Here is a 16222-nt window from a genome sequence, read left to right on the forward strand (position 1 = left end):
CACTGGCGGCAAGAAGGAACTGAGGGTGGGGGGAGTGGGCAGCTCCCCTTATAGCGCTATAGAGGCGCCACTCTAGGGGTCGCAGCGGCGCTCCCCCAGTACGGGTACTGCTAAGGGAAAAACTTTGGGCACCGGTGCACGCGGCGAGCATGCACACCTAAAGTGGAATACACCTGAGCAATCACTCGAAGAAGAACCTTTGATTCTACTTCTCAGAGGTTGTTTTTAGAAATATATCCAATAAATAAAAGTAATAAAGAAGAGATGTGAGCAGATGGAGAGGTATATTTGAGACTCATCAACAGAGAAGTAGTAATGAACTATAAGAACAGATGAGGTCACTTGGTGAGGAAAGAGTACTCTTATGTGACCTTGGAACACATTGGGTTGGGCAAAATTTGGAAATGTGGCTCCTAGGTAGCTATGGAATCCTGCAGCAGATAGAGGAAGCTTTTCTTCTCTATGTATGAGGAACAGTTGTGGGTGTTATTTATTTAGGTTGAGCCCAAAGATAGAGTCCATCATCCATAGCCCATGACTATGCTATAAATAACCACTATAGTCACCTATTTTAAAATCCTCATGAAAGTTGACAGGAAATTAACCATAACAAAAAAATCACATTCACAAGTAACGTTAAAGGTTTAACTAACCACAAAAGCTGGAAAACTCAGTGCTGAAATTTTCATTCTCAATCTGACATGTTGTGTCTTAAGTAGTACAGGAAGTTCTCCAAACAGCAAGTGATCTTCTCTTAATCAAGTGCTGCATTTCCATGACTATGAAAGAAAGCTAGAGCAGCTACCTTATTTCTGACTTTCCTGATTTTAGGGAGATCATTGAATATACATTAAATAAGAAAACTAAATTCATCTGTAAAACCTGGTCTGTTCTACTAGGATAGTTATGTAAAGTTTCACCCTCTCATGACATCCTTAAATGCCATGTATAAAATAAATAATTTTAAGGCTTGAATTTTTATTTGCACAAAAATGACATTAGAGATTTATTAAGCACTAATGAGCCAAATGTGTTCCTAATGCAATATTTCACAGCAAGGGCTTGCTTTTGCTTCAGCTGCAAGAAAAGAAAAACTTAACATGTATTGTACATCCACTGTAAAGCCTAATTCCATATTCTTTTTGGTGATATAAATTAAGGAGGACTTTTTCTTTATTAAAAAAAATAGGGGCCGTGGCCTGGAGTTGATTACAACACACAAACCAAACACAAACCCTAGTCTGTGCCCACTTATTGCATGCCCCAATTAGTTTGGTTTATTTATCCCTTGAACTAATGTGGTATAATGTGCCTCTCGTGTTCAAATTATGCAAATAGGGTGGGGATCCACAGTAATTTATCAAATGCACCGGAGAGAAGGGGGAGAAAAGAACTTGTTTTTCTAAGACTAAGCAATTTATAAGACAAAAAACAACAACAACAACAAAACAGACAATATCTCAATTTGGTTCCAATGCAAAGAAATCAAACAGGAAGACTGTGCCGTATGTAGTGCAGCTCCCATATGGATCATGGTACTTAAATGGGAAGTAATATCCAAATATCTCAGAACAGCACTCTGAAACCCTCAAAGGTAAAAAGGAGCACTCATCATGAGTGAAGTCAAAGTGAACTGTTTGACATTAGGCAAGGCAATTTGGCCATCCTGAGACTACTCTGCATAAAAGAGAAGGAAAACAAAAAATGCTTATACTAAGCATCAGACCATTGCAGATTATGATACAGTTATTGCTGCAGGCAAAGGTAGGGCAGGCATATTGTTAATCTGTGGCATTGAGAGTAGACAGCTCATGGTAAAGCTTGGTGCTAAACCACAGCCAGACAGGGGGTTTGTATTGCACTTTGTTCAAGGAAATGCATACCATAGAATGCATATCATACCCCCTTCCCTTTACCCTCTCATCCTTCAAGCCATCCCTAAAACTGAGGTCCCCATCTCATGTTCTCTTCTAGCTCCTTCTCATTTGTCTCAACACCATTCCATCTTGCCTCTCTTCCCTCTTCTCTACTCATTCCCTCTCTACCTTTTCTCAACCAGTCTCTTACCATAGACAGTCCCTTTTACATTAAAACATACTCCTTTCCCCTCTACCCTGAATATAAAACAATCCCTCTCCATTTGCCTAAAGCGTATATTACATTTTAAGATCTGTATAGCTATTAAGTCATGTAAACAGAATTAGCAGTAACTATTAAATATGGGTTGAAATTCCATCCCATATTTGTAATTATCTGTACATTTTCAATGTCCAAAGGGCAGAACAGCATGCAAGGTAAACATTTGTCAAGTTGCGTGGGGGGATATTTATAGACAAAATTAGAAAGTGCATGCATACAGTCAGATTAAGACACTCAGAGCTGAATAGACTACTGATGAAGAGTGTGCATTGATTTCATTGAGTTGCACCTACTTACACCAGTGATTAATATTGCTCTGACTGTAAATAACATTCACTTCTCTGTAATAACATTGTGGTGATAAATTCATAACAAAGCAGACAAATCACATTATTTTGTCAGTATGATTTGGGTACATAATTTCTTCAAATGCTTCTAAAAATGGAGAGATATGCTGGTCTGACCTCCCTCATTCACACATATACAAAACAATGTTAACTTCCTCTTTTCTTGTGGTTTTAGACACTGAATTTTGCAATAAAGTCCAAAAGAATTCCTGCTGTTGTAATCTGAAAATGACTATCCAAATATACCAGACACTTATCCTTCCAGGGAAACACTTTACTATTCATATGTACCTGATGATACTCTGCCAGTCTTAAACTGATGTAATTAGACATGTTCAGCTTCACCTGGAAATCTTCTTGTGGTGAGATTATTGACAAAATCATCAATATGGAAAAGATCAATCAGGTCATCTAGTCCTCCCTGCTGCTACATCATTATATTTTTCTGAACTTCCCCTTGAAATGCATCTTATGGTATATGAATAATTTTTTTCTTTATAAACACACACATCCACCTGTGAATTCTGAAATTAAGTTTTGTTAGTTTTATTTGTAAACTTGTTATAAGTAATTTCTATTTAATTTTTGCATACACTTTCTGCTTAAGCTGTTTGCTAAGAAAATATTTATTAGGAATAGAAGCTTAACACAGTAAATCAATACTTAACATTTCCTGGACCACAAAGATAGACACACAATATTTTACAAAAATTCTTTATGGAATTACACAAAACATATGCACAGGGTTTGTCTGTTTTTACGCTGACTTAATCCCGAAAAACAAAAGCCAACCCTACAAAGATCACAAGAAAGGCATGATAAACTGCATTTTTAATCATTGTTGCACTGTTGTGTAACAAGCCCTTGTTACAAAACATTAATTTAGTGTCTTTAAAAAGTCAATAGAAAATGTATTTAATCTAACAGAACTAGTAACAGCTGATATTTTAACTGACTTTACACCTTATGAATAGAGGTACTTTAGTCACAAAGTATGGAGAGTAGAGAGCTAGAAAAAAAAAAAGGTTTTTTTTAAACCTTTAGTAGTCTTTTTTTTTTTTTAAATATAAAATGCACTAATTTCCCAAAATAAGAATATTTTGACACATTAGTGTCAATTTATGCTGATGAAAGCTGATGACAGCTTCTTCCTAACTAAAGTTCATTTCACAAAACCTTAATATATTACATGAATATTCAAGTAAATTATTTAAAAATATTTAAAAAGCACAAGAATTGAATTGTACAGTGTTTCATACAGATGGTTAGCTTAGGAATGTTGTCATTTCCAGCTATATATATTTATAGATATTTATTTTTAAGACCATCATGACACTACCTGATATTGCAAGAAATCCTTACGGTTAATGTTTATTATTCTTCCATTTGTAATTTATAACATTAAAATTTCAGTTGCATTTTAATCAGAAGTTATGCCAACGATTTAATTCATCACCAGCTAGTATATTCCTTTCTGTGTGTTGCACAACATAACATCACACTGCTGGCCCCACTTTGTGAGATGCTGAACATCCTCAACTTCCATTGACTTTTATGGGAATTGATGGTGTTTAGTACCTTACAAGTGAGAGCAATGAAACCATTATAATTAAGCAACAGTAAAAAAGACAAGCTCAGCTGGATGCTGTCCCAGCTATATGCTGTGGGTTCACCAGCATCAAACCTCTCACAAAACCCATAAAGAGTAAAAGTAGTGTTCTCCTTGCAGGATTTCTTCTTTATACCTATCATCTGGAGTGATGTAAAAATGTTTTATTATTGACTCAAACACTGGGCACCTACTGTGTTGAGAGTGAGTCACTCACTAGTCTTGGTCAGTGGATTTTGGACTACAACAGAATTCTGGTTTACTTAATATCCCCTGCAATGGGCAAATTCCAGAGCAAAATAACCCACAACAGGAAATTGGAATTAAAAATACAAATCATGCACAGTTTACATTACTGTGAGACTTCAGTAATACATGCAAGACAATGAAAAAGTCAGAATGTATCAAAGTAGCAACAGTTAAAAATTTAGCAAAGTTTTCACAGTGTCTCTTTACAGCCTTTTACTTTAACACAAGTGCATCACTTACCATCACTATTGCTCAAACATTTTAAAATGTCTCCTGGCCATGCAGATCACTTTGAAAAAAAAACAAAAAAAACCCAAAGCAAATTATATTTCTTAGGCATTTTTAGCCATTGAATACAACTTGAATTTTACTCAAATTTTCAACCCTAGGAAATAAGTCGCTGTTAGCAAACTAGAAGTGTTTCCCAAATATAATTTGTTCTACTGTTGAGCTTTAACATTCGTTTTATCTCAGTTACATCCTGAGAGTACTAAATGCCCAAAGAACTAGCCAAATATGCAAAGTTAAACTTTGTTCAGCTATCCAAATTCTTGGACAAACAGAACCTACAGGGAATTTCTTATTGGCATCCTCTCAATTTCTTCCTTCCCATCCTTCAGATTGTTGAGGTTTATTCAGTTGCACTGTTATGCCTTTGCCTTCCAGAAATGTTACACTGCTTGGGCAGTTATTAAGGAATAGAATTAGACTCAAGAACAACTGATATATTCTGTCCTAAGTAAAAAACCACACAATTCCATTTTTCCCCCCAGTTTGCAATTTCAGTTTGACACCACAACTCAACATTAACCCATAAAACAAAGACTAATTCCACTGTCATACACAGTGGGAAAAAAAGTCAGGAGGAAAAATGGGAGGCTCTATGTTAGAGATAATCACTCACTCATAAGGAGAGAATCCAGCTTCCCCTTAGCTACCATTTCATAAATTAATAATTTGTTAAAATCATAATCACAAGAATTTAGCTATTACACAAAATTCAAGTTTTAAAGAAAGAATAAATTAGTTACAGCCTTGTAAACAATGGTTCATTTGTGTAACATTTTTGAAGAAAAAAGAGTTCCCCTGTATAATAAATGAGACAGTACAAGGCACACATTACACTTAAGAATCCAAAGTGATAAAAATAGCAGATGCCTTCATCATCTTTGTTCGCTTGCAATTGTGCTATAGAACACTGGAGAAATATATATAATTTTGTTTATATTACAGTCATTTGAAAGTCTTCCATGACTGCACTCTTTTTGCTAATATATTTGTGCTATTTTATAGTGTAGTGTGATTTGCATCTGTTGAAAAGGATCTTCTCAGATGTTTTCTACAAAGCTGCCAGGGAAAAGGCCAGTTTTTCCATTTCGTTGCAGTGTGCCTTTGAACCAGCCATCCTCACGTTTTTTGTGTACAAAAACAATGTCCCCTTCCTTAAGTTCAAGTTCTGCTTCACTCTGAGGAGGATAGGAGACCACAACCCTGTATCTGTACAATAAAAAAGCATTTTAGTTTAGGATTTTTTACAAAATATTGCACTGTTTACAAAAAAGTTCCTATACATGTTACAACTTATCAGAACAGGAAGCTTCCTGGAACTACACCTCTACCCCGATATAACGCAACATGATATAACATGAATTCAGATATAACGCGGTAAAGCAGCATTCCGGGAGAGAGGGGGGGGCTGCACACTCCAGTGGATCAAAGCAAGTTCGATATAACGTGGTTTCACCTATAACGCGGTAAGATTTTTTGGCTCCCGAGGACAGCGTTATATCGGGGTAGAGGTGTAGTTACAGAGCTCATAAGAACTGAAAAATAAACGTATCCTGGACAGAAAATAACAGAATGTTAACATAAGGAATCCAAGTCAAATGTACATAAAATACCTCTTATGGTCTTTCATTAAGATCCCTGTAAAAATATATAAGGGGGTTATGACAGGCAATGGGAAAGAAATGTAAACACATTTTTGGATATATATGTGCTGTCTTCTTCCAGCTACAGTTACTTAACAATAATCAGACTTAAAAATTGCACAGCAGTAACTGTACTTCATTTTCCAATTGCATGATCATGTTGTGACATATTTTAAAAGAGTAACTAACAAGACATGTACTTGCTTGCATGTTTATTATTTTTGTCTTTCTAGATGATAAGATCTTCAGAGTAAGAAGCGTGCTACCTTATTTGTTTAGACAGTGCCTAGCATGTTTTGGGGCTACTGTAACACAAATAATAAATTATTACTGTACATAACGTGTAGATCAGCATTTTCCTCTGGCATATGGACTGTTGAAGATAAACATTTTCTTCAAATACCATAAGAAAAAAGCTCTAATTATCTCACTGTAATATAAAATTAATACTCTTACACTCACAAGTTACATACCAAATTAAAAACATTTCCTAAAACTCACTTTCTCCCAAATCTGTTTAAAGCACATATAGGACCATTCAGCCATCTTGGGCTATGTCTATACTATACATCACTGATAGCGGTATGTAACATATGTAAGGTGACCATATTTCCTACAGTAAAAATGGGACACCCCCTCCCCTGGGGCTGAGCATCCGAGCCCTGTGCTGCCTGCAGCTGGGGCTGCCCGCCCCCAAGCTCCATGACACCCGTGGCTAGGGCTGGACGTATGGCCACCCTAAGCATACTTGTAGCTACATGCTGCAGTGAAAGGCAGGGTGCATCCACATTGCGGAGTGGAGCTACATAAGTCAGTGAAAGACTCTGGCAGAGAGCAGACAGCAGGGGAGGGCTCCCGCAGGGTGGGGGGGGAGGCAGCAGGACACTACACTGCTAAAAACAGCAGTGTAGACAAGGAGGTACAGCTTGGGCAAGTGGAGAATCATGCAGGGTATGTTATCAGGTACTTACCCACACCCTTCTTACTCTTCTTGCCTAAGCTGTGCCTTGTGGTCTACGCTGTTATTTATACCTGTCTCAAAGGGGACTACGTGTGTATGTACGTTACACACTGCTGAAAGAAGTATGCAGTGTAGACATACCCTTACAGTAGTTCCAGTTCAAAAAGGCCTACAATTTAGATCTGTTACAACTTTGCAGACAGCTGTGCTTCTAATCTCTGTCAGTTTCACAGGACTGTTTTGTACTCCAACCCTATCTATACAATTCATGTCCTCATGTTAAAGTCAGATACAACTATAGCCCATCACTGAATGCAGAACTCTCAATCTTCCAGTTTAAAAATAGCTAAGTGCACTACTAGGCCATATGTTTGGCAAAAAGCATCTGGAATTTCCAGCAAAAATAAATAGAATTTGCAACCATAAAGACTATTAAATAGAAATACAATAATATGTTAAAGGTCTGACAAACAGAAAATGCCAAAATATTCAGAGTAAAGATGAAATACCTGCAACAACCCACCTTGTTATGTTTAATAGCCACAGCATAAGGACTAATTTGACAAGCAATACACTATATGCTACATCACTGTAAGAGAGAGACTCATGTTACCTGTATGCTATTTGTCTGAGTATATTTTATTCTTTTTTTAAAAAAGCTAAACAAAAAAGAAAAACCACTGAAGGAGCTTTATTATATATAAACTAAATATATGGATACAGTCAAAATATTCAGGGACATGTACCAGCACAGTAGACATTTTTTAAAGTCTTTTGGCAAAGTTTTACTGCTTTAAATAAAAACTTGTATGTGGTGAAGATCATATTAGGAATTAATCACTTGTCAAATTTTATTTATATACTGATTTAATAAATCAAAGCTATCTTTGAGTTATAGCAACCCAAAATGGTTCTGTTAGAACACTGCAGATTTATTGTATTAGTACTTGGATTATATAAAATTTGCCAAACCAATTTTGTGGTACAGTTTGGGAAAACAATTGCTTTGGATGCGACCACATATGCCATATTTGTAACTGGAGCACATTTTCATTGTTAAGTTATAACCCGCTGGCAAAACAGGCTTAAAATAGAAACTCTAATGAAGTTTTAACCAGAGCAAGATTACCAGGTGCAGCTAAGAGAAAGTTTCAGGGTGGATAAAAATCAATACTTTAAAAAAAATAAAAATAAAAATAAAAATAAATCAGATTTTTTTAAAATTTAAATCGGATTTTTTGATAAAATGCTTTTTGAGGAAAAAGCCTATCTAAAGATAGTTTTAATTAAGATACATTATACCTCAAAGATATCTCATCATGGAATAGGGATTATAAATTCTAATTCTATAGTATGAGACAATATATTCATGTAATGTGTAAGAAAAGTTTTATAAATGAGTTCCAATAGTTCATGGATTAGGGACCCAATCTCATGGAGTTCCAGGGGATTCTGTATAGATTATTTAGGTTATTTAGGAGATGCTTAGTTTTGCAGTTCTCAAACTGTGGATTTGTGTCTCCAGAGATAACAGCAAAAATGTTTTTAAACAAATAAATGAGGTGAGAAATAACAGACCTCAACGCTATCGTCCCTCTGCAAATTTGTGTACACAGAGTCAATCCCTTACCTCTCCCTAAAAGTGCAAAGTTTCAAAAAGTTCAATGAATAGAAGATCGTTGGGGGCGGAATAGATCTGGACAAGGAGAAGAAGTCTGGACCCAAATGTGAGAAGGGAGGGACAGGCAGTAGAAACAAAAGTGAAACTGTTTGAGCAGCATATTCCAGAAGTCTTGAGGTCTTTCTGAGTGTAGCCTTCATTGATTTGAGATCTACCATACCATTCTCTCACTAGAAGGGAAAACATATAATGGCAGCAGGCTGTAAAAGAGACCTAGTTTGGGAATATTTTAATGAAGTTCCTCTACCTGTGGGTAAAACAGGCATGCGTGCAAAATGCAAACAGTGCAACAAAGAAATGCAAGGCCTGGGTGCCCGACTGAAACTACATCCTGAGAAGTGTTCCTTCTCAGGAGGAAGCTACGTTGAAGATGATGAAAGGAACATGTCTGAACATGCAGGATCTTCAGGTTGATAAACTTTTTTGTTTCATACTTCTTTCTTAAGGACTGCCTGTCTTCCTTCTGGACTATTCTTGAATTCTCATGTTTGAGCAAAAAATATAGTAGTTACTCTATGGTACTATCATTTTAGATGCAGTTGTGATAAAAAATAAATAGCTGAAATAGGCAGATCTTCCTTTTACAATTTCACCTTTTAAGTAGTACTGAGCGTCAGTGAATGCAACGAGTAATACTAAATGAGCACTATGGTAATAATAATTAAATAACTGCATTGACTTATTTTGTTTAGGAGAATCCATCCTCAACATACAGGATTCTGAAGACTATCCGCCTTCAAGAGCACCACCATTTTCTATAGTTTCAGAGTTATCTGCCAATAATAATGTTTCAGTCACGTCTTGTATATCACATAGCCACAGTATATCACCTGTAGCAAAAAGAAAAAAAAAAATCTGCAAATGTATCCAAGATTAGAAGAATTTATTTAGAAGAGAGTGAAGAGAGTCCTAAGCTAATAACATACGGTTGCAGTGCTCATTTGATGCATCTCCTAGCCAAAGAATTCAGTGTTCCAGAAATAAAGATTAATGTTGTTAAAATTGCAAAATACTTCTGTAACAACCACTTAGCAGCAGCTGCTCTGAAAAAAGTGAGCGGAACCAAGATAACTCTCCCACAAGACGTGCGATGGAATTCAGTAGTGGACTGTTTTGAGTACTATATCTAGAACTGGCCTAATCTGATGACAGTTTGTGAACAAAATTGTGAAAAAACAGATGGCACTGCCACAGCCAAAGTTCTCAACATTGGCTTTAAGAAAAATGTTGAACACATGCTGAATACCCTGAAGCCTATTTCTGTAGCCTTGAACAAAATGCAGGGAAACAGATGTTTTATTGCTGACGCTGTTGAAATTTGGAAGGAACTGAGTGAGATCTTAAAAAGAGAAATATGCAATGAGAGAGTTAAATTACAAGCATTAAAAAAACGAAGGGGACAAGCACTATCTCCAGCTCATTTTCTTGCAAATATTCTCAATATTCGGTACCAGGGTCAAACCTTAACTGCTGAAGAAGAGGAGTTGGCTATGATATGGACATCCAGCAATCATCCCTCCATAATGCCAACTATAATAAACTTCAGAGCTAAGGGTGAACCATTCAAGAAATATATGTTTGCTGATGATATTTTAAAGAAAGTCACACCAGTGAACTGGTGGAAGTCACTTAAGCACTTGGATTCAGAGACAGTTGAAGTGATAATCTCACTTTTAACAGCAGTAGCTTCTGCCGGCGTAGAAAGAATATTTTCTTCCTTTGGACTAATTCATTCCAAATTGAGAAATCGTTTGGGACCTGAAAAAGCAGGAAAGCTTGTTTTTCTTTTCCAGATTATGAACAAACAGGAAAATGAAGGTGAAGACAACTGAGAGTATGTCTACACTACGAAATTAGGTCGAATTAATAGAAGCCGGTTTTATAGAAATCGGTTGTATATAGCTGATTGTGTGTCCTTACATAAAATGCTCTAAGTGCTCTAGTCGGCGGACCGCGTCCACAGTACCGAGGCTAGCGTCGACTTCCGGAGCATTGCACTATGGGTAGCTATCCCACAGTCCCCGCAGTCTCCGCTGCCCATTCGAATTCTGGGTTGAGATCCCAATGCCCGAATGATGCAAAACAGTGTCGCGGGGGGTTCTGGGTACATGTCGTCAGGCCCCTCCCCCTCCATCAGAGCAACGGCAGACAATAGATTCGCGCCTTTTTATCTGGGTTACCTGTGCTGACAACATACCACGGCAAGCATGGAGCCCGCTCAGCTCAGCTCACCGTCACCATATGTCATCTGGGTGCCGGCAGACGTGGGACTGCATTGCTACACAGCAGCAGCAGCTAACTGCCTTTTGGCGGTAGACGGTGCAGCATGACTGGTAGCCTTCATCGGCGATCTGGGTGCTGGCAGCCGTGGGGCTGGCAGCCGTAGGGCTGCATTGCACCAGCCTTTTGCCTTCTGGCAGTAGATGGTGTATTACGACTGGTAACTGTAGTCTTTTCCTATTACAAGTTGAATCATCGCACGTTAGCAGAGTCTTCCCTGAGCAGCAGATCGTGCAATAGGCCTGAAGGCCATCGTCATCATACAGGAAAAATGTGGCTATCAGTCTTAGTACACTAACTGCCAAGCGCCCAGTATTTGCTGCCAAGCACCCAGAAGATGCCGAGGGCTATCAGTCATGCTGCACCGTCGTCTTAAGATGTAAAAAATAGATTTGTTCTGTATTCATTTGCTTCCCCCTCCCTCCGTCAAATCAACGGCCTGCTAAACCCAGGCTTTTGAGTTCAATCTTTGGGGGGGGCCATTCTGTGTGACAGTTGTTTGTGTTTCTCCCTGATGCACAGCCACCTTTGTTGATTTTAATTCCCTGTACCTGTACGCCATGTCATCACTCGCCCCTCCCTCCCTCCCTCCCTCCCTCCCCTGGTCCGTCAGATACTAGTTTCGCGCCTTTTTTCAGACCAGACGCCATAGCTAGCACTGGGATCATGGAGCCCGCTCAGATCACCGCGGCAATTATGAGCACTATGAACAGCACGCGCATTGTCCTGGAGTATATGCAGAGCCAGAACATGCCAAAGCAAAACCAGGACCAGCCGAGGAGGCGATTGCAGCGCGGCGATGAGAGTGATGAGGAAATTGACATGGACATAGACCTCTCACAAGGCATAGGCCCCAGCAATGTGGAAATCATGGTGTTACTGGGGCAGGTTCATGCTGTGGAACGCCGATTCTGGGCCCGGGAAACAAGCACAGACTGGTTGGACCACATCGTGCTGCAGGTGTGGGACGATTCCCAGTGGCTGCGAAACTTTCGCATGCGTAAGGGCACTTTCATGGAACTTTGTGACTTGCTTTCCCCTGCCCTGAAGCGCCAGAATACCAGAATGAGAGCAGCCCTCACAGTTGAGAAGCGAGTGGCGATAGCCCTGTGGAAGCTTGCAACGCCAGACAGCTACCGGTCAGTCGGGAATCAATTTGGAGTGGGCAAATCTACTGTGGGGGCTGCTGTGATCCAAGTTGCCAGGGCAATGAAAGACCTGGTGATATCAAGGGTAGTGACTCTGGGAAACTTGCAGGCCATAGTGGATGGCTTTGCTGCAATGGGATTCCCAAACTGTGGTGGGGCGATAGACGGAACCCATATCCCTATCTTGTCACCGGAGCACCAAGCCACCGAGTACATAAACCGCAAGGGGTACTTTTCAATGCTGCTGCAAGCCCTGGTGGATCACAAGGGACATTTCACCAACATCAACGTGGGATGGCCGGGAAAGGTACATGATGCTCGCGTCTTCAGGCACTCTGGTCTGTTTCGAAAGCTGGAGGAAGGGACTTTCTTCCCGGACCAGAAAATAACCGTTGGGGATGTTGAAATGCCTATCGTGATCCTTGGGGACCCAGCCTACCCCTTAATGCCATGGCTCATGAAGCCGTACACAGGCAGCCTGACAGGAGTCAGGACCTGTTCAACTATAGGCTGAGCAAGTGCCGAATGGTGGTGGAATGTGCATTTGGACGTTTAAAAGCGCGCTGGCGCAGCTTACTGACTCACTCAGACCTTAGCGAAAAGAATATCCCCATTGTTATTGCTGCTTGCTGTGCGCTCCACAATATCTGTGAGAGTAAGGGGGAGACATTTATGGCGGGGTGGGAGGTTGAGGCAAATCGCCTGGCCGCTGATTACGCGCAGCCAGACACCAGGGCGGTTAGAAGAGCACAGCAGGGCGCGGTGCACATCAGAGAAGCTTTGAAAACGAGTTTTGTGACTGGCCAGGCTACGGTGTGAAACTTCTGTTTGTTTCTCCTTGATGAACCCTCCGCCCCCCCACCCGGTTCACTCTACTTCCCTGTAAGCCAACCACCCCACCCTCCCCTTCCCCCTTCGAGCACCGCTTGCAGAGGCAATAAAGTCATTGTTACTTCACATTCATGCATTCTTTATTAATTCATCACACAACTAGGGGGATAATTGCAAAGGTAGCCCGGGATGGGTGGGGGAGGAGGGAAGGAAAAGGACACACTGCCGTTTAAAACTTTAACTCTTATTGAAGGCCAGCCTTCTGATGCTAGGGCAATCATCTGGGGTGGAGTGACTGGGTGGCCGGAGGCCCCGCCACCGTGTTCTTGGGCGTCTGGGTGAGGAGGCTATGGAACTTGGGGAGGAGGGCTGTTGGTTACACGGGGCTGTAGTGGCGGTCTCTGCTCCTGCTGCCTTTCCTGCAGCTCAACCATACGCTGGAGCATATCAGTTTGATGCTCCAGCAGCCGGAGCATCGACTCTTGCCTTCTGTCTGCAAGCTGACGCCACCTATCATTTTCAGCCCGCGATTCAGCACGCCACCTCTCCTCTCGTTCATATTGTGCTTTTCTGTAATCAGTCATTGACTGCCTCCACGTATTCTGCTGTGCTCTGTCAGCGTGGCAGGACATCTGTAGCTCTGTGAACATGTCATCACGCGTCCTACGTTTTCTCTTTCTAATCTTCACTAGCCTCTGTGAAGGAGAAACATTTGCAGCTGGTGGAGGAGAAGGGAGAGGTGGTTAAAAAAGACACATTTTAGAGAACAATGGGTACACTCTTTCACGTTAAATTTTGCTGTTCACATTACACAGCACATGTGCTTTCGTTACAAGGTCGCATTTTTCCTCTTATATTGAGGGCCTGCCGGTTTGGTGTGAGAGATCACTCACGCAGTGCCAGGCCACAGATTTCAGCTTGCAGGCAGCCATGGTAAGACACAGTCTTTTGGCTTTTTTAACCTTCTTAACATGTGGGAATGGTTTCAAACAGTAGTGCTCTCATTTCCCATACCAAGCACCCGTTGGGTTGGCCATTTAAAATGGGTTTGCAATGTAAAAGGAGGGGCTGCGGTTTCAGGGTTAACATGCAGCACAAACCCAACTAACTCCCCTCCCCCACACACCCAATTCTCTGGGATGATCACTTCACCCCTCCCCCCCACCGCGTGGCTAACAGCGGGGAATATTTCTGTTCAGCAGAGCAGGAACGGGCACCTCTGAATGTCCCCTTAATAAAATTGCCCCATTTCAACCAGGTGACCGTGAATGATATCACTCTCCTGAGGATAACAAAGAGCGATAAGGAATGGATGTTGTCTGCATGCCAGCAAACACCGGGACCATACGCTGCCATGCTTTGTTATGCAATGATTCCAGACTACGTGCTACTGGCCTGGCGTGGTAAAGTGTCCTACCATGGCGGACGGGATAAGGCAGCCCACCCCAGAAACCTTTTGCAAAGGCTTTGGGAGTACATCCAGGAGAGTTTTCTGGAGATGTCCCTGGAGCATTTCCGCTCCATCCCCATACACGTTAACAGACTTTTCCAGTAGCTGTACTGGCCGCGATTGCCAGGGCAAATTAATCATTAATCATTAAACACGCTTGCTTTTAAACCATGTGTAATATTTACAAAGGTACACTCACCAGAGGTCCCCTGTGTGCCCTCAGGGTCTGGGAGCACGCCTTGGGTGAGTTCGGGGGTTACTGGTTCCAGGTCCAGGGTGATAAACATATCCTGGATGTTGGGGAAACCAGTTTCTCCGCTTCCTTGCGGCTGTGAGCTATCTACATTTTCTCCATCCTCATCTTCCTTGTACCCCGAACCCGCTTCCCTGTGTGTTTCTCCAGTGAAGGAGTCATAGCACACGGTTGGGGTAGTGGTGGCTGCACCCCCTAGAATGGCATGCAGCTCCGCGTAGAAGCGGCATGTTTGCGGCTCTGCCCCGGACCTTCCGTTTGCTTCTCTGGCTTTGTGGTAGGCTTGCCTTAGCTCCTTAATTTTCACGCGGCACTGCTGTGCGTCCCTGTTATGGCCTCTGTCCTTCATGGCCTTGGAGACCTTTTCTAATATTTTGCCATTTCGTTTACTGCTTCGGAGTTCAGCTAGCACTGATTCGTCTCCCCATATGGCGAGCAGATCCCGTACCTCCCGTTCCGTCCATGCTGGAGCTCTTTTGCGATCCTGGGACTCCATCATGGTTACCTGTGCTGATGAGCTCTGCGTGGTCACCTGTGCTCTCCACGCTGAGCAAACAGGAAATGAAATTCAAACGTTCGCGGGGCTTTTCCTGTCTACCTGGCCAGTGCATCTGAGTTGAGAGTGCTGTCCAGAGCGGTCACAATGAAGCACTGTGGGATAGCTCCCGGAGGCCAATAACGTCGAATTCCGTCCCCACTACCCCAATTCCGACCCCCTAAGGCCGATTTTATCGCTAATCCCCTCGTCGGAGGTGGAGTAAAGAAACCGGTTTAAAGGGCCCTTTAAGTCGAAAGAAAGGGCTTCGTCGTGTGAACGTGTCCAGGCTTAATTCGATTTAACGCGGCTAAAGTCGACCTAAACTCGTAGTGTAGACCAGGCCTGAGTTAGCTGCAGAAGCCAATATTTTAAGTTTCTCATGTTGACCTGCCTGATATAGTCAAATTAATTTTTGTGTTTTTTTAAATATTTAACTATTTTAGTTAAAAACAATTTTAACAAAAACAAACCTGATTTTAAAAAATTTGAATGTTTAACTAAATTCAAAAATTCATATGCTTGTTTTGTTAAAATATTATATGTTTGTTGTTGAAGAAAAAAACCCAGAATACATAACGTTGTTGTTTTAGTTAAATAAAACAATTTAAATATCTGTCTCGTGATGTTCTCCTCCTAATACAGCACGGCAAGAAAATCCTCCAAATATTAATGATTAACCTGTTGAATTGGACATAGTTCACCTTCCAATGACTTCATAAATATCTGCTTCAATTACCTTTGGTAAATGAAATAACCAAACAATCATTCATTTTCTGATATAGCTGTAAAACTAATCTGAAAAGTT

General features: G+C 40.9%; 1 protein-coding gene across 1 annotated transcript in view; it reads right to left on the reverse strand.

Moving 5' to 3' along the window:
- Window positions 1-5672: 5672 nt before the first annotated feature.
- SH3RF1 (SH3 domain containing ring finger 1) overlaps window positions 5673-16222 on the reverse strand; it is a 166487-nt gene continuing 155937 nt past the window's right edge. The window contains exon 11 of the mRNA XM_065405235.1: window positions 5673-5841. Coding sequence (XP_065261307.1) covers window positions 5673-5841 — 169 coding nt within the window. The remainder of the gene's footprint in view (window positions 5842-16222) is intronic.

Source organism: Emys orbicularis, chromosome 5 (assembly GCF_028017835.1).
Source record: "Emys orbicularis isolate rEmyOrb1 chromosome 5, rEmyOrb1.hap1, whole genome shotgun sequence".
Taxonomy (NCBI): Eukaryota; Metazoa; Chordata; order Testudines; family Emydidae; genus Emys; species Emys orbicularis.